This window comes from Ambystoma mexicanum, chromosome 11 (assembly GCF_040938575.1).
Source record: "Ambystoma mexicanum isolate Mex_15411 chromosome 11, UKY_AmexF1_1, whole genome shotgun sequence".
In the NCBI taxonomy this organism is placed as follows: Eukaryota; Metazoa; Chordata; class Amphibia; order Caudata; family Ambystomatidae; genus Ambystoma; species Ambystoma mexicanum.
The window spans coordinates 483,666,731-483,686,468 of record NC_090934.1 but is presented as its reverse complement, the minus strand read 5'-3'; the positions used below and the strand labels follow the sequence as shown (position 1 = coordinate 483,686,468).

Here is a 19,738-nt window from a genome sequence, read left to right as displayed (position 1 = left end):
GTTCCATATGAACACTGATTGTTCAGGCAGACTTGGATATTCACGATAATCTTCATGCCCAGGATCCAGACAGCCGCAAATACCAAGTGGTTACAGATAACCAGGTGGGAATTGGTACAGATGATTAACACTACCATAAAAGGATTCAATGCTATCAAGGAAGAGCTGAGAGCCAAACGGCTGATGACTCTTCAGAATAGATATGTCCTGGACATAATCACAGCTATGGATGGAGGTGTTTGTGCCGAAATCGGACAATCATGTTGCACATTCAAACCTTCTCATGATGACGAGAATGGCACCTTGACAGAGGCTATAACGCTGCCTACAAAATTACACGTCCAGATGATAGATGAAGTGGAAGACATTGCTGATGACAGTTGGTTTGGATCAATGTTCTCATGGGTTCCACAATCGATGGCTGACACGTTCAAGTTCCTTGGAGCCCTGATAGTGATGGTTTTTCTTGGATTTTGTGTGATCAGAATAATAATCTCACAATGTAAGAAGACCGCTAAGAAAGCTGTCGGAATGAAAATCATGATCGATGTCGAATCAGGACTCAAATCTAAGGAACTAACAGATGAAGAGATCAGAGACTACGTAAAGGCCAGCATCCATGCACCTGAGGGAACGAAGTTCCTGTACCCGAAGAACCACAAGAAGTATGTGGGGAAATGGATCTACTGCAGTCCAAATGGACAATGCATGCTTATGTCCTGGAATAAAGATGAGCATGTGAAATCAGCAGGATGCCTGAAAGTAGTCATAAAGATATGGGTCCCAAAGAAGCATTTCTTCAGACAAGGATGTCTAGATGTGAAAAGCGATGCAAGAGTGGTCGATGAATCGCCCAGAGGGGGCAGGGGCGCGGGGGGAGTGTAGAGGTGGAGCCAAGTACCCCCACTCAAAGCTCCGCCCCCATGCTGCCTATATGCTGGGAGTCGGTGTGCAACACGTGCAGTACCTGTAAGAATGCCTATACCGCAAAGAGTCATGGAAGTAGGGTACCTATTAAGGAAACCATATATACACTGATGGCAATATGATGGCCATTTGAATGAAATCCCAGAGGAAGTATGAGAATGAGCGAGATAGGGGATTGGTGACATCATGTAAAGCAGAACTGACGCATCCAGAACAGAGACACAAGGCTGAAGAATGTAAACATTCCATGAGATCTGAGGCAGAAGTAATAAAAATTAACATTTCGGCTCGAGATTAAGATGCTCATGCTACAGAAACGATGAAGAAAATGCAAAGTCATTTTACAATTGTACAGATGCAGTAAACGCAAGGGTATCCCTACAAAATATCCCCACCAAAAATATTGCTGTACATATGGCCATTTGTCTCGCCATAAGCAATATTTTTGGGGAGGATATTTTGTGGGGGTGTCCCCTGCACATTTTTAAATAGTGCAGTGGTTGCAGGGGTGTCCTCCGTAGGGTCCATGGGTCAATATCGCTGCAAAAATATGGCTATATTTTTGCGGGGATATTAACACATGGAACCAACGCAAGTAGGGAAAAGTATTCTTAAGGCTGGCTACATAGTGAATAGATTGCAGCGATGCACCAACGTATATGCATACAAGTGTATAGACGATGGATGTTCCACAGCGCACTTTAGCAGAGTCCTGGACCCTTAAATAGAAAGGTTTTTTCAGTGTGGCGCAGTTGGTAAATGACTTAATGATGAAGGTGAATTCGAGAAAGGCTTGGCTGGCCCAGCACCAGGAAGTCAAGGCCACAGTGAGCCTGGATGTTCATGCAGTAGTTACAAAACGTGTGAAACGAAGAAACTCATGTCTGAGGTGAGGAGCATGAGCATTAAAGACGTAAGAGGCTCATCATTTAATAGTATTTTAAATACAGAAGAGCTCTGAAACATGGTCTCAATTCACATGGTCAGATGAAAATAGATACTGAGTTCAGTTGTATCAAAACCAAGAGACAAAGTATGCCTATACTCCCTTTTATTCTGAGGCACAGAGAACATATTCCAAAGGGCAATGTTCAAAGGCTAATTTAGTGGCAGACTGCAAGAGTGATGATAGATGGCAGGCTAATTAGGTGGGAAGCTATGGTCATGACTAGCCTATCAGCACCTGAGTACCAGCCTGTGTGCTGCTAGCGTGTATGGAATATTACAGAGGGGTTGAAGGGTGCCAACCAATTATAGAGAGCTCTATCGTTTATGTAACCAATAGGACATCATGTATTTGATGACGTTCATAATGACTTGCACTAGAGAAGGGCTTGGTTGCTCCACCTAGAGACCCAATCACTTTCCCTGACAAGTATGAAATGTATACCTAGATGTTCCTTTTAAGCCGATCACTTTCCCAAGTAGGTTTTTGTAGTTTGCCACGTAGATTGATGACGTGGGTTTGCTGTATAAACTGTTTTTTCAATGAAACTCGTTGAGTGAGAAGATTGAGCGGATGTTCGTTATACTCCCTGTTTTAGATGATTGGAAATAAAACAGACATACGTTGCCAAATTCCTGAGTCAGTCTGATTATTGATGTTTGAGTATATGCTGCATTCCGATCCATCTCAAAGTATTGCTACCCCGTCTTAAAAGGCCTTGTTTTGTGTAGATGGGTTCCTAGGCATCAGCGATAGGAAGATAATAGTGATCTGGAGTTATGCAGACATATTTCAAACCTGTGACGAACAACGTTGTTGTTTTGGTGTTGTCGCTGGCATGGTGCTCAGAGTATTGTCTGCCCAATAACTGTATAGTAGAAAAGTGATAAAATGAGCAAAGTTGCCATGCCAAGTAGGGATTTTGTAAAGGTTTGGGTGTTTGTCCGTAATGAGGAACAATAAATGAGTCACTGGCTTGGTGATTTGCTAGTTTATTGGTGCTCTTAATGCAATGAATCCTTAAGATATATATTCCTTTCTTTTCACTTATCTCTTTTTACTTTATCCACTCCAGATTTCCATTTTTACTTTTTCTTTAGATACACCTATGAATCAATATACAAGCAATGGAAATGTATCTTTTAAGCAACTTCAATGAATTGAACTGATGTATATAAAACTACCCTCTCATTCCTCCAGATGAGCCATCTGTTCCTTGATGGTGAAACACGTGTAGAGGATGAATCAACATATATCGGCGAAAAGAAGGCCTTGGTTGGAGACCAGTGTATCCCTTTTTGAACTTCTTCCTTCCAGACTTGGAGGGATAGGATAGGAGATTGGAATAGATGGGAGAATTTGCAAGCACCATATGGGGTGCGAGAAGTAAAGTGAGGAAGCCAGATTGAGAAGAGAGAAGGGAAGGAGTACAGCCCAATAATGTTGTTAGGCTGAATGTACAGAAGGGGGGGGGTTGGAGGGAGTGGGTCTGCAGTAGTAGGGGATGACGAGAAGAAGCAAGGCAGGTGACACACAACAGGGGAACAAGTAACGAGCAGTTCCCACAGCCAAGTTTGAATTTCCCAGTGAGCCCAAGTACAGCAAAGAAATGGGGATGCACAGATGACCTGCTCCTTTTTCAGAGAAGTAGCCTTGCAAGCCTTGGCTAACCTGGTAGTCATCTTCTGAAAGCATGTAATGTTCAGCAATGCCCAAAAGGGTACTCCTGCAAATGCTATGAAGGCAAATGCATTGCCATTGGTGATCCAGCGACATGTTCCTCTGGATGTCACTTGTGGGGCTGAAAAAAGATCTGTGCCACATGCTTTCTACGCGCATTGCTTGTTATTATTTAACAATTGAAGTGTTGCTGCCATCCACCATAATGTGGTGTGATTCAAAATCACTGTTCTTGCTTTGCAAGATGTTCAGATGGATTTTCAGAATCTGCCCCATGGACAGATTCTGAGAGGCCACCCTATTCTGTGTACAGGTAAAGACACTAAAGTCTAGGCAAACTCTTATCAAGGTAGGGTGCCTGAGTAGTAAGACTTGGGGGGGGGGGGGGGGGAGTATGGTAGTGGTGAAGGATTCAGTTAAGCACACACAGAACTCTCATAATAATACAAGTTATGCAGAATGTATACAAATAGTTATATTTGTTTAGGCCTTGGGCAACTCTTCTCAAGAACAAATCTCTGAACATACAGTAACATATGTAGATTCGCTTTGGGGGGCTCTGGCTACCGAGCACCAACACAGTTGGATCAATATATAGAACATTGTAGTAAAGCAAAGCAAGTGAAGAAAAGGACAAGGTAAGCATGAAACCAATTTGAGAATTAATAGGTACAAATAAATTGGAACACTGCCTTAAAAATATCGGACCCTACACTTTAAAAGACCTTTCCTTGCTAGAAGAGATGGGGCATAACGCCCTAAAAGTCACAAGTCAGAATTTTGCTGGGTCTTTTAAGTTGGCTGAGCAAGTGTGGCAGAGCCAACAAACAGTTTGCAGTGTCTTAAGTTAAGAACAAAGGAAGTAGTTATTTCCTAGGCTAGTGGGATTGGGAGTTGGCCACTACCAATCCCACTAGCCTACGGGAATCTCAAGGAGGATCCTTGACCAGAAGTCCATCGATCATGGTAAAGGCGAGGGAGAGGTTTAGGGCAAGAACTTAAAGCTTGTTAAACCCTGTGGAGGTAGGGGGGTAGAAACAAATATGTTCACCTACCCTCTGTACTTTTGTGGAGCTCCTGAAAACAAAGTGCCCCCTTTCCTTGTGTCTTGTTCCTTTTGGAGGGGGGAGGTCTAGGGATCGCTAGCGCAGAGGTCACTTTTGACGTCGTTATTTACATCAGGCTAGTCAGTGGCTCTGGCGGAATGGTTCCTAACACTGGATAGCTGGATGTCCCTGGCACAATGAAGAAAAGATGACTGCAATGCTGATGCCCTCAGGGCACCTCAGGGAGTGATTCACACAAAAAAACATTCATGGCCCCAGCAATCAAATGGTGATAGACAAATCCAGCAACAAACACACACCATCACTTTGCCTGGGAGAGGGCTTAAAATATATGGTAAATCTGGCCCAGGTAGTGCTAGAAGAAGGGCAAAGCACATGATGGCCAAAGGACAGGGTGAAATCGTGTGGCATAGCCATTGTAGAGTAGAGTGCACTCTAAAAAGCATTATGCAGCAAAATGTAGAAAAGGGTATAACATTATCTGCTGCCACCATCATTGACACGCTGTGCAAGCAATTATAAAGTTAAAAAAACAAAAGATAAAGGTATACAAATAAGTCTTACCCCACCTCACTTAAAGATGTCTGCGCAGTGTAAAACAAAAAGGGGAATTTTTAATGTAGAACAGAGACCCCCTATGTTCATGCCATAGGGACTGATCAAACCAGCCACTTTGCCCCCAAAACATAGGTGCTAAGCGCTATGCTAGGTACATAAAGCAAAACTGCTTTACGTCCCTCCAAATGTCAGGTTCGGTTCAAAACAGTAAACTGTTGGGTGTTCCATAGATGTCTACGGAGAGAAAGCAGCAAAAATAAAATCTTTCCTAACCCATGAAATACTTTTTCTGGTACCCGAGGTAGCGATTCACCAGATACGTAATGTGTCTTAAAGAGTGGCTTCATGGACTGCAATTACACGAGTCACTATTATGAGTAACTTGAACTGGCTTGTATATGGAATATAGTAAGTAAACGTTTGGCACTTTAAACAAATGTGAAATTTTGCTCCTCTAAAGTATGTATGTAGGATTGTTATCTCGATTGACCTGGAGGATGGCAAGTGTTGCTTCGGTTTTTGTTGCGTCTGTTTGATATATGCCAATTTAAGTCCTGTGACCTGCAGGCCATATGTAACAATCCTGATGTTTCTACAGATGTTGTCATACTGGAGGGCAATAACAGTGAGAAACAACCAAGTCCAGGAGAGACACGCATGTCTGAAGAAATGCTTGCCCTAGTAGATGAGTTTCAAAACTCCTGGCCCTTGGACGCCTTCGAGGGAGCACTGGAAGTGAAAGGTCGCCGTTTGGACCTTCAGGGCATTAGAGTCCTCAAGAAAGGCTCACAGGATGGACTCTCTGGCTCCTGTTTTGGGGACTGTGAAGATGACGACGAAGCTGAATGGGTAAGAACTGTTAAAATATTTTTACATTATGGAAGAAAAGGTCACTCTCCTTTTATGAACCTTGACAGGTTTTGGTTATCTGCGGTTTCTCTACTGTCGGACATGTAAGACAATGATTGGCCCATGATAAACCATGGTTTTCTGGCTAGGACCTACACATAGAGAGCCCCACCCCTGCATCATAGTTAATAAGCTTGCTCATATTGCTCTCATAAAACATGAGTAAATCATTGACTGGAAAATTCTCTATTTGTAAATCCCTCTTGTAGCCACTTCATGCACTTATTGCAGTTCTGCTTCTCCAAGCATTGTTTCTTGTTTGACAAATTTCCTATTCCAAATGCAAAATTCACATTCCTTTAGTATGCTTTGTATGTGATGTTCAATGTTGTTTGAGCCATATTCAGTGATGTCTCCATATTAAAGACTGTGAGGGGTCAGAAATGCGAGATGGACACAAAGCTATTATTTTCACGAGGTTTGCCACTTATTTAAAGAAAAAAGGGTTTTGAAAAACACCTAACGTTTCCTAACCTAATAGAGAGGTCCCTGGCTAGCAAACTAAAGCTAACGAAACTTGACTGAATGTCCAAACTATCTCTGACCCTCACACTAATACATATAACACAATTCTACAATGAAAATATGGCTAAAGTTCAGTTCAACAAAACAGTCTTGTAATTCAAACTCAAATATTCTTGGGGGACCACGCCATGCGACCAGGGTTGTATTCCCCTGGATCAATTCAGAAATACTCATAGTATAGTTCTGTTTCAACAAAGTTCTATAAAAAAAATAGCAGTCTTTTTTTACCACTATTTTGAAGGAACAACAAATATATTTTTCAGCAGGGCTGGCTCATAATTCAAACAACTCTGCCTTCCACAATATCTTTCTTGCAAGGGTGACTGACTTTCTACCCGAAACACTGGTTCCAAAACCAAATACAATTGTTCTATCATCATAGAATACTTTCTTCAAAAGAAACTTCTTGCAATAAAACACTTTTGTCAGGATAGCAACAACAACTTGCATCAGTAATGGCACTGCTTGTCAACAAATGATAAAGCATATAAGTTCTTTCCACTAATCTTTTGGCTACAAAAATATATCAAAACACCGTATTATTTCCTGGTCCACTCGCATGTCCGGACTATTCATTATAAGCCCTTTCCTGGTCCATTCGCCTGCCAGGACTAACCACTATAAGCCCTTGCCTGGTATACTCGCCTGCTAGGAAGAAAACTCCTACCACTAGCTTCAAACTTGATGGCTTGGCTTCAGTATTTTCCACACCAGTCTTTCAGTGTGGTTTCACAATTTCTTGGCTGTTGGCTTTGTGAGCTATAAGCTTTCCCAGAATGGTCTCTCAAAATGGGTTTTATGCTTTGGTTGCTTTCACAATTTCTCGGTTGATGGTTAATCTGGTCTTGAGCTTTTTCCAGGGGTTGTCTCTATCGGGTCTGCCTGTAGCTTCTTGTTGTAGGTAATGTTGATCAACAGCTTTTCTCCACTGGTAGTTCACCCAAAGGCTTTTTACAGGCTATTGGCGGTGGGTAGCACTGGTTGTACTCGTTCACCTCTTGGTGCCCCTTATGAGGGAACTCTCTTCTTTTCCACTTAATTCAGTTTATTTAATTATTTAGTATTAATTGAATACATTTTGCTTGGATTTGTTAATTGTTCGGTATACAAAAGTATTAGTTTGTCACAGCTTCCGTTCACAGGGAGCACCAGGCAGTTAGCATTAGCTCTCTGCCAACTGACTGGTTCCTTGTGGCGCCTCCCTCTGACTGTTGGTTTTGCAGCGGTGCTTCTGCAGTCAATCTGTCTTCGTTCCCACCTCAGCGAACCTCTGGCAAGTTCCACGCCGGTCCCTGGGATCACAAACAGCTCTGTGGATCTTCTCCAGCTTCCTCTTTCTGCTTCACGCTGCTTCAGTAGCATTTCTTCTTCTCAGCTGGGCTGCTTCTTAGTATACAGACTTCTGCTGCGCGTACTCTGCAGTTGTTCGGGCTTTCATCCGTTGGTGTGGCTTCTACTGGCAAGCTTCTCTGTGGCTGTTCCGGCACATTGGATGACTTGTTTCTTCTGCTATGACTCATGCACGTCCATGAACTGCTTCTTCCTCTGCTTCAGCTTCACAACCCAGCTGGGTCTCATCCTGGGTTTTAAATATCCTGCTCAGGTGTTCTAATTGAAAATGACTAGACAGCACCTTTGAATTGTCACTCTTCTGAGTCCCGATTGCATTGGAGTTCCTCTTCTTCTTCCCAGTACTTTTGGCATTATGGGAATCAAAGTCCATAGGAAAGTGTGTAGTATTAAGTTGTTCCATGTTGTTCTTAATTATATCAGATTGTCCTATAATCTGAGAGCTACTAGTGTAAGGGGAGCTTGTGGAAAGAGTCTGCAATTTCACATTACAGTACGGATTTCTCATTAAGACAGAAACATGATGACTCAAGGTTTTCTTCTTTAATTCTACAGTCTCTGAGGCACCAATTTGATTCTGTTTAACTGTTTTTGTATAACAGTTCTTGAAACATTGAGATTAGAGGCATTGGCACATTGATAGTATTAGTTATTTGATTGATTGTAACTTCTACATCTAAAAAGCCCTACTCATTACTAAATCTCCCTACAAAGAGACTGACTATCCCTCATGTGGATGTGCTTTCCCTAGTGTGCGCTTCCTATTTTAGGTTACGTGATAGAGACTGGCCCTACCCTCTCTCACTTCTTTTGTTAACTAAAATGTAGTAGCGCACACTTATGGAAGTGGAAATCGCTTTTTAATTACTTCCTCATAGTGTGTCTTATTAACTAGAATTACTAAATTGTACAAACAATAATGTTCCTTGACGATTGAAAATGTTTGTCTTCCTGAAAGTGCTTCTGTTCTTGCCACCTTCTTTCCAACAGATTAGTTCAATAGCCTAAAAATATGTTATTTGTCCGAGCTAGCCAATAATTTGCCTGTCTTTGTGGTCAGGTCATCAGCCTGAACCTTATTAGTCGACCGATTTCAGCGGAGTTCATATAGTGGACCACTTTCTTCAGGACTATCCCTGACTTGTTTAGTCAAGTTTCAACATTCATCTAAAAAAGACAGTGTATTTTATTGTCTCAATCTCCACCTGATTTGAGAAGAGTATCTCTTCTTTCTTTATACACCCATCTTAGTTTTGGGAACCCTAAAAGGGAAACATTTATAGGAACGGTAACTTTTTCCATCTCTCTCGAACATCACTTATACTTGGATTAGTGGCAGACATACTTGTTTCTTGTACTATCTTGAGTCTTGTTCTCCCTTAATGTTATTCTTCTCTTCTTGCTGTGTTTCCCCCTACCCTTTGGATCTGTGGGCACACACACACACAAAACAGACTAGTCTCTACTCTACGTGCCAAATGTTATTTCTAATATTCCAATGGCTTGTGGGTCACCTCACATACTACTGCTTAACAATTCTTAGCCTTCGCTTCCTTCCGAGGGCTTCTATGGCGTCTCTGGGTATGGGATCGCTACTCAGTAAGTTGCTCTAGCTTTTCTTAGAGGGACCGAGGTGCAAGACAGAGTGTATATGTGTTAGTTCCTAAATGTATAACCGGGTGCATGTATATTAGTTATGTCATCTCAGCATTGCCTTTGCCTATCTTTCTTGTGCGCACGTAGACAGGTAAAGGCAATTGACTCTTTTCAGCCACACAAACGTTTATCGCATCTGTTTATCGTTCAGTCCCCTTCTTTCCTTTTTATTAGTGTAAGGGTTAGCGTTTACATGACTGTGAACACTTCTGACTAGTTCTTTGGGAGTTCCCAATCTCCTGTGTTTTTGTCTGCTCTAGTAACCCAGTCAAAACATGGTTGCGGTACGAGTAGAGTGCTGCCTTGTGTTCACATGTCCCGTTGGGGGGGTGGGGGCGTGGCTAACTAGCCATGTGAGAGGCTCGGCTGCCGTGGAGCTCCTGCAGATCCGAAACTTATCCTGAGACTGCCCGCCGTCAAAACCACATTTTGCTCTTCCCAAAAGAAGGAGCATTTATGGGAAAGCAGGCTGTATGCAACGCGCTAAACTGGAACCTAAATCGTGCCACTCAGAGGAAGATATCTGTGGAAAACAAGTGTAAAACTCCAGAGGACGTCTGGACAAAATGGCCGCCCTGGCTAACAAAGGACTCGGAAGATCGTATGCCGCGAGGGAGAAGGGGCGAAGTCCCTTTTAGGCAACAAGGAGATTTGATGCCGGAAAGTGCCCAGCATACAGCCCAGACGCATACTGAAGAAAGCGCTTGCTGGAACTGAACGTGCGCCGGCCCCGGTTGCACACAGTGGGAAGTCAGGAGCGTAAGCACACAGAAGCGACCTCGACCCCGGCGCACGGATGCGCCACAAGAACTATCTGATAACACTAGTGATGGTGCGCGCGTGGACTGGCACCCATTGCAAGACAAGATTGTATTGCCTCCACGGAGTCGCTCAGGAGACGAAGACTGTCGGGAGCGGAACGGATGTCAGCTGGACCTGATAAGGCTGCTGTAACATCCATAACACCGCGACCACGAACGCCAAAAAGGATACATAGAGTCCAGCAAAAAGGGCCATATGTAGTATATCGCATGGCGCGGAACCTGCAAAAGGGTTAGGCATCCTGGAATGCACATCGCAAAACAGATTGGAGGGGAAGATGCCGCAGTACAGCACAGTCCCATTATGCGCACCATTGGAGAAGACATAGCAAAGGCACATAATGGCAGGGTAGGCACTCGGAAAGACTGGCGGAGGCGGCCCCACATCATAACTCATAAGCAACACAACTAAATCAGACAGTGATATGAGATCACTGGATCAAGGAGAGCAACTTACTGGGGGCTTAGGACTACAAGAGCACTCGGGTAAACACAGCCAGAGCCTTACACAGGGGAAGAGACACAGCCGGGGCATATGTGACACTGGGGTGTAACTAGGGGGACCGGAGCTGCGCAGACACACGTGGTAGTCGCATAGCGCATTGCCCTCTAAAGAACACACAGGGGCAACCAACGATATGGACAGGGAGAGACATCCCCCCTGGAGTAACAAGGAGCACAGACCAAAAATGGACACAGGAAGCACGGTTGCTGCGGAGTAACCAAGGCGAGGCCAGAGAAGGCAGAAAACTCTGGAGGCCATAATGAGCACCTAAGTATCCTACACCCAGGGCGAAGCACCTTGCCCTCGGTCAGCACAGTGGGTAGCCCCGCACGGAACCTAGCACTGGGCAGGAGGGCATAAGCGCAAATATTGGTTAACTTGGCCCCAACCATCTCGAACATACTTCCTTGTGCAAAAGAAAGACTGAAAAATGCTCCCGGTTCTAAACCTACCCCCAGCGAACATGCATGTCAAATCCCAGAAATTTTACATGACAATGCTTCAGGTGGTAATTCCTCTCCTAAAATGGCGATTACATGGCAACATTAGACATGAAAGATGCATACTTTCATATTTCAATTTTACCAGCGCGCACAAAGTATCTGCGCTTCCAAATAGCAGGAGAACACTACCAGTTCAAAGTGCTCTCTTTCGGCATAGCCTCAGCTCCAAGGGTATTCACAAAAATCTAGCAGTGGCAGCGGCGCACCTACGCAGAGAGTCAAACCCAGTGTACCCTTATTTGGACGACTGGCTAATAACAGGGGAGCCCCCTCAAATTTGCAAATATAATACCTAAATAACAATCAGCCTTCTGTTCCAATTGGGATTCTCCATCAACGAGAAAATATCAAGCCTTGTACCCAGTCAAATAAAACCATTCCTGGGAGCAATCATAAAAACGAGAGGCTAGTCTTCCCCCTCAAATGAAAGCGTTCAGGACATGCTGTTGCAAATACCTCACTATGTAGCCGGTCGCCAGATAACCAAACGCAAGGCAATGTGACTGCTGGGATTGATGGCATCATGCTTTTACCTAGTTCCACAAGCGCAGCTGCGCATGAGCCCAATGCAGGAGTGGTTAGCAGAACCATGGCCTTAGGCAAGCGGTCGGTTGGGCGATCTAGTGGTTGTTTTGCTAACCTTAGTACAGGCTCTTCGCTGGTGGTCCAAGGGCAACCTGCTAAAAGGAAAACCCTTTCACAATCCACTAGTTCAAGCGATACTAACAGACGCCTCACTCTCTGGATGAAGAGCCTATTACCTTCACATCACTGCTCACAGCCAGTGGACACACACCACAGCCCAAAACCACATCAACCTCCTAGAACTTCTGGCAGTTCTCAAGGCTCTACAGGCTTTTCAGCGGCATCTGATAGGTCAGACGGTACAAGTCCTCACAGACAGCATCACTGCCATGTTTTACATAAACAGGGAGGCACACACTCTCCAAGTCTGTTCAAGTTATTCCAAAACATTTGGAAGTGGGCAGTCCAGCAGAACATTTTCCTAGTTTCACAACGCGTTCCAGGGGAACTCAATGCTCTAGCAGACACTCTAAGCACAAACCCTCTACCAGAGGAATACGAGCAGCAAATCAACAGAAGTATTCTGGACGAAATCTTCTCCCAATGGGGTTATCCTCACTTAGACTTGTCCGCCAAAATGCATGATGCCCAAACTTCCCGTCAAGGTTTCCCCAACCAGGATCCAAGGGGAACGCCATGTGGATGAGTTGGTCAGGGAAATGTGCTTACGCTTTTCCACCTACACCACTCCTGAGCAGGATAGTGCACAAGATGCACTAGGAGCAAGTCACTCCTGATCACTCCTGATGTGGGCAAGACAACCTTGGCTTCCACATATGCTCAACTGGCAATGTGCAAACCAATCAAGCTTCCGTGCACCTCAAACATGCTGTCCCAACACGAGGGGAACACTCCATCCACATTCTCAGTGTATGAACTTGGCAGCCTGGCACCTGAAGTCATAGAGTTTGACCATTTAAAATTTCCTCAAAGGTGTATGGATATCCTAAAGGAGGCATGGAAACCCAACACCAGACACTTTTACTTCAACAAGTGGAAGAGGTTTGTGGTATGGTGCTGATTACAATCCTTAAATCCAATTGAATGTTCCCCAGCCAACATTCTACACTACCTGCTCTACAAGACTCTGGCCTAGTATTTAACTCCATCAATGTACACCTAGCGGCCTTGTCCGCATACACCACTTCACAGAACAAGGTGACTTGGTTGAAAGTTCCTGTTATCAAGGCTTTCAGGGAGGGAGTAAAGAGAATATACCCTCCCATTTCTAACCCTCCACCAGGTTGGGACCTTAATGTTGTGCTCTCAAAGCACATGAGCCTGTACACAAGCCCAATCTAAAATGCAACAAACAAAACCTCCTTTCTGGTAGCCATCACCTCCATAACACAAGCCAGTGAGCTACAAGCATTATCTGTACTACAAGACCCTTTCTTTGTAATCCACAATTTAGAACACATCCTAGGTTTTCACCAAAATGAATCGCCAAGTTCCATGTCAACCAATTAATTGAACTCCCTACTTTTTCCAAAATCCACCCAACTCAGCTGAATGAAGCCTCCATACATTAGATGTAAGGAGGGCGGTCTTGTACTACGTAAACAAAACAAAACCTCTAAGGAAAACAGATCAGCTCTTTGTTTCCATAGCACCTGGTATCAGATAATTTCTCCCAAAACGAACTGTCCACCAGGCATGGCAAGAACTGTGCCAAATGATGCCTCTTGTTTAGTTTCAAACCCTGTTTGAGAGACGGCCCCCACAACGACCTAGGAAAGGCCTCTTCCCCAGACCAGAATGAGGCCTGTGAAATCTGGTCTCTGAAACTCAGGCAGACAGGCATATGATGCCTAGATTAGGCAGGATCAGGAAGACTCCAGGGGAATGAATGCCGCCTCTCTGCCCCATCCCTGGAAGAGGAGAAGGTTGATTGTGTGTAACAAGGCCCAACAGACATTTAAGCCCCATGGAGAAATCACAATATCATTTTCTGATAGGCCTATTTCATGGGAACAAGAACTCTTAAAAGAATTTTAATTAAGGCTCTGAGTGACATTTTGGGCATGACTGATATTTCGTTTAAGGTTTTTTTATAGTGAAAAGGATTTTATCTGATTGTATTTTTTGCGGGGGTGCAATGTACGTTTTAGTCTTTCTAATTTATATTTTCGCACCTGTGTGTTGAATTGTATTTCAGCTGTTTCTCACAGAGATATTGAAGTGTACCAACATTTGAAACTTTCTGTTTGCCACATACATGATACTTGGCATGAACCACTTTTTTTGTTTGAGGAAGGTGGCATGAACGGTGTCGAGGAGGGACAAAATATATACACACACTTCAGCCCCCTTTTTTTCGATCTTGGATTTAACCAAGTCGGGATTGGACAGTAAACTCAATAAAGTAACAAGTATTTGTTCTGGTGGCTTGTCTAAGCGTGCCACCGAGACAGTTTACTGGTGCATGACATATGAACTCCCACCCCCCCCCCCCCCACACCGTGGCTCTGAGCAGAGTTAATACCCCTGGAGTACATTGGGACATAGTCTGTACGAAGGAGGACGATGGGTGGGGAATTAAGGCAGGATTAATTGCCTCACCTAGTGAGCCAACCCTAAGGTAATCCTCACTTTAAACCCTCAACCCCCTGTAATCTCTTATGCTGTGATGTGGTTGGTTTTAAGAGCAAAAAAGACGATGTAGATTGGCAAGAATATTTGGAAAGTTTTGAAATCATCTGCTTTCAAGAGACTTGGCTCTTGCAATGAGAAGAGCTCTATGGCTACAAAGCCTTCAGCACCCCGACAAGGAAATCATCTAGGGGCAGGCCAGGGAGGAGTGGGGGGGGGGCTTTTAACATGTTTTTAAAAACTCACTAAGTGGAACTAAGACCTTAATTATTTCCGCATCTCCTTATATTTTAACTGTTAAGTGGGAGGTTGATGATCATGATTCACTTGCTATTGTTAATATTTATGTGAGACCTTTGGAGGAGGCCACAGCTGTGGTACTAACTCATCTTTAAGAACTAGGAAAAATTAGGCATTCGTGCACCACCCAACAGCTACATATTGTGTTAGCAGGTGATTTTAATATGCAGTTAGAAACAGTTGAAGAGTACAGGTATCTATATAAGGAGCACAATGAGTTGGTTGGGATACCTCTGCCTTACAGTCAACCTTTTATCCCCAAGACAACCTATGCTGGCAGATTCATTCAGGAGATGATGGTAATGGGATATCTGGCTTGTAATGGTAGGTTCCCCCCATGATAGCCAACCAAAATTGACGTATGCCTCAGGGAACTGTAAAACTTATATTGACTGTTTTGTGTTGCATGTTGAAAGTTGGGGGTTGGTAGCTGATTTCCAAGCTATCCCGCTCATAGAAAGTGATCACAATCCCCTTGTTTTATCTTTCAATCTCCCTGGGAAACTGCTGCACGTCCTGAAGGGTGAAGGTAGGCGGAGTATCCCATGGCAGGTTTCGGTTGAAAGCAATTGCATCAGCAAGGTATATACATTGTTAGTTCCGCTCCTTGAGTCGGTTAGCTGGGACCGAATCATCCCCTAGTGTCTTCTGGCAGCAGCAGGTATGTGTGGTAAACCAGCTTATAACTGAACCAGGTGCTACAGGGGTGACATGCACCTCGACTAAGTTTGACTGGGAGTGCTGCCAAAAGAAATCTGAGTTGCTGTCAATTACGAAATTGACAGAGTAGGAATGACTCCCAAATAAGACTGATTAGACGAGAATATAAAAACTTGTTGGAGGGCAAGAGGGAGATGTTACATAAGAAAAGATGGGAAGAACTCCAGCTTACGACTAGGACGAAAAACGCATCTGCAGATAGTGTCCACGCATACCTAGCGGTCGTCCTGTGCCGCTGCTTCATGTATCCCAGAGGAAAGTTGGTTCTCGCATTTCAACTCACTTTATCAGGACTCCGAAGCACAATTACTGGCCAACTCTGAACAAATGGAATGGGAGGCTCTGTTATCACAATATGTATTGGATATCTCCTTAGACGAAGTGGAGGAAGCAATCGGCTCACAGAAGAGGGGGAAAGCACCTGGACCAGACACAATTCCGAGGGAACTCTTTAGTACTGAATTTAGAATATTCTTGGCGAGGTGCAACTATAGTCCCTGTTTTAGCTTTAATTGATGTAGCCTCCAAGATTTACAGGGACATTTTTAAAGAAAACTGGGGGCTTGGAGCTCTCAGATTTGCAGGCAGGCTTTAGACCAGGCAGTGGCCCGGTGGACCAAGTATTTGGGTTATCTTTGCTCAGGGATAAATATGTGAGACTTAGGAATCAAAATCTCCATTTGGTAATTATTGATTTGCATGCAGCCTTTGACTCAATCCCTAGATCCAAGTTATGGCTGTACCCATTTCAAATGGGGATCCCTGTTATCTGCTGGCAGCCATACGCAGCCAGTATGTAGGAACCTATGCCCGTTTACGCATTGTCGCCCCTACACTCTTCATTTTATATATAAACCAAATCGCTGAAGAGATTTCGCAATGTGATATGGATGCCCCTATGTTAGGAGGGAAGAAAACTGGCATCCTGTTATATGCAAATGATGCGGTGCTGATTAGCAAGACCAGAGGAGGTATTAAGAAGGCAATACATGTGTTTGCCTTGCTATCAGCAAGGTTGGGTCTTGTAATTTATTTGAACAAAACCAAGGCTATGCTTTGGTCTAAAAGACATGGGAAGTTCCTCGCCTCAATCCGCTTGGGGCCGGTTGAGATCGAGGGAGTCGTATTTTATGACTATCTGGGAGTTCGTCTTGATGAAAGAGGATCTTGGGGAAGACAGACAGAAAAATCCTTACTTACCTATTCAAGGCAAGGGGCGGCGGTGAAAGGTTTCATGAACGATTATGGTGTTAATGCAATGTCTCAGGCCTTGGAAGTTCTAAGGACCTTTGCCAACTCGTCTATGTATGGCACTGAAATCTGGGGCCACTGTGATCTTGGTAGGATGGAGCAGAGGGAAATGGCAATGTTGAAAGAATTTCTTGCCCTCCTAAGGAGTGCCCCATCTCTTCCTTTAAGATTAGAGGTAGGGGTGGATGCTCTTGCTTTCGATGCTAAGCTCCGACCCTTAATGTATTGCTACAAACTGTGCATCCTACCCACCCTCCGAACCTATAAGGAAGCCCTCTTTGATATACTTGCGCAAGAGCCCTCACATGGGTTAGTTATGTCTCAAGCCTCACTAGAAACCTCGGCCTCCCCCCTATGATTACACTTGAACCTCTGGACCACATATAGTGAAAGACTGCATCAAGCAGAGATACATGGACTGGTACTACAAGATAACATTTTCAGAGATTAGCTTGGCTGGTGCAAACGGGAATACATCAAGCCCTATGTAAAATTTGCAGGCAGGGAGACGAAGATCTTGATCACTTTTTGTTTACGTGGCCCCGATACAGGAACTTCTGCTATAAATGGCTTGTTCCTACTTATAAAAATTACAATCTAAGGAGAACGAAAGACTCGATGGAAATTTTCTTGTGTAATCAAAACAATGTTGACCTCCAAACTCATTTGGCCTTTTTGAAAAACGCCTGGTGCTTGAGAATTAAATGTATTTTGTAAATGGAAATGTTCTATTTAAACCACTCCTTTTTTGTTTTATTTAAATGTTTTATGGTCTACCCTTGTACTTTAAATGTTTTATTTGATTCTTTGATATTCCTGCTTTTATGGCAATGCTGCCAAAATAAAGACTGTACTACTACCACCTGTTAGAGAAAATGATCCCATCTCTAATTGGATAATCAAATGCATACAGCTGTGTTATTCACTATCCAAAAAGACCCCACCTTTCACTCATAGAGCTCACTCTACCAGAGTTACTCTAGCATTCATTGCAAATGTACCACTAGACGCTATTTGCAAAGCAGCTACTTGGAGTTCCATTCATAACTTTACGCAGCATTACTGCATTGACACGCTCTAAAGCAGATTCACAGGTGGGACAAGCAGTGTTAAAACATCTATTTGCTGTTGTACCTTCTCACAACCCACAGATACTGTTTGCTAATCTATGCATAGCATGTAATCTGAGCAGATCCATGCACAAGCCTCAGAAGGCATACATTACTCACCCAAATTCTATTTCTGATGCTTGTATCTGCTTAGATTGACATGCACCCATCATTCCTCCCTTCCGGTAGTCGAAAGGTGCATAGATGTTTCTTGCTCAATTGCTATTTTCTACTTTATTACATCTGTTCTGACACTACACTTCATGCAACCTCATTTCAGAAATAAAACAATCTGGGGATCCTTGACACGTCACACTAGGTATAGTATTACTAACACACCCAGTCGACGTCCCATTTCGAGTTTAAACAGTAAATCATGTGATACTCTGTGACTACTACTAGATGTCGGCCTAGGCATAGCATGTGGATCTAAGCAGATAAAAGCATCAGTAATACGATTACAGTGAGTAATAAATGCCACACACGCATGGCGGTGATAGCTTTCCTATAGTTGGTGAAATATATTATCATAGGAAAAGAAGAGATTGTATGCTTCATAACTTTTGAGCTGTAGGATGGATCAGCACAGCGTTTGACATTCCTATATAAGGGTATGGGACCCCAGGACTGGAAAGTTTCGGGCACATCCATGTTATATTTCAAAAGACACAAAGGGTAAAAAAAAGGATGTTTTTAATTTTTCCAGTGGGAAAATGTCAAATTTGTGCTCAGGCGCAAAGCCTAAACCGCTGGGCGGATTTGTGCCAAATTAGAAACAAGTTGGGCACGAAGTGCTCAAAGGAAATCCTTTGTTTCGGCCCAAAACCGGGCAGTGTGTATTTTTATTTTATCTTCATTTGGTGCAGAGCGGAATTACCTGTAGCCAACAAGTTAGTCATATCTCCCATAATGCATTGCTGATTCCAAGCTTTTTCAGTTCTGAAAGACGGCCATTACGTGATTTTTAGAATCGTGTTCCTAATCGACATTGGGAATTGCCCTAAAATGATTAAAAAAGGGTGCTAATTAGGGAGTTTAGAGTGCAGCAAACATGTGGGCAGGGTGAGGAAGGATGATTGGTGAAGGTTTGGGGCTTGGGGATAGCATTGTTTTTTTTCTCAAGAAGCGGCACAAACTGGAAAAATAATATATGTTCGAAAACGTATGATACATTGAGATGTGTTAATCAGTGTGGATGCTAGTTAGGGGAGGATAATTTTGGATAAAAAAATATTTATTTTAAAAAAGGATGAGGTTTTCACGTGATCTGAAGGAACGCTTCTTCATTCAGTATTGCTCAGAGCAGTTCTCGATGTCAGGCTTTGTGTAGAAGTTAGAAAAGAAGTGTGTACTGTAAGGAACTCATGGTGGCAACAGTAAAGACAGACAAAAGTGATCACAGCTCAAGGGTGTTTATTAAACTGAATATGCCGGACCCCACTGCAGCGGGTTTTCCCTTTATTTTAACAGTTCTTTGAACTTCCCTTAACTTGCTACTTTGTGACTTTTGTTCAACAAAGTTTGGATTCTTATCGCCTCCCCCCTCGACTCACTGGCTGTGATGAACCGCTTGGCGTTTCATATATCTGGACGGTAGCAGGTGTCTCTCTGTCCTGCTCATCAGTGTAGGCATGTACCGTTGGCGTCTGCTGCAACACACGTTGGCTAGTATTTGCAGTTTTACTATTCCTTTCCCGTAGGTTTCGAGGGTCTGGGTCGGAAAGGGCAAGGTTG

At 43.6% G+C, this 19,738-nt stretch overlaps 1 protein-coding gene across 5 annotated transcripts in view; it reads left to right on the top strand.

Annotated features, from left to right (window-relative positions):
* Positions 1–19,738, top strand: part of TTC17 (tetratricopeptide repeat domain 17) — a 2,246,693-nt gene that overhangs the window by 1,736,089 nt on the left and 490,866 nt on the right. For all 5 annotated transcript variants that reach the window (XM_069623328.1, XM_069623332.1, XM_069623330.1 and 2 more), the window contains one exon: positions 5,777–6,027. In XM_069623328.1, coding sequence (XP_069479429.1) covers positions 5,777–6,027 — 251 coding nt within the window. The remainder of the gene's footprint in view (positions 1–5,776; positions 6,028–19,738) is intronic.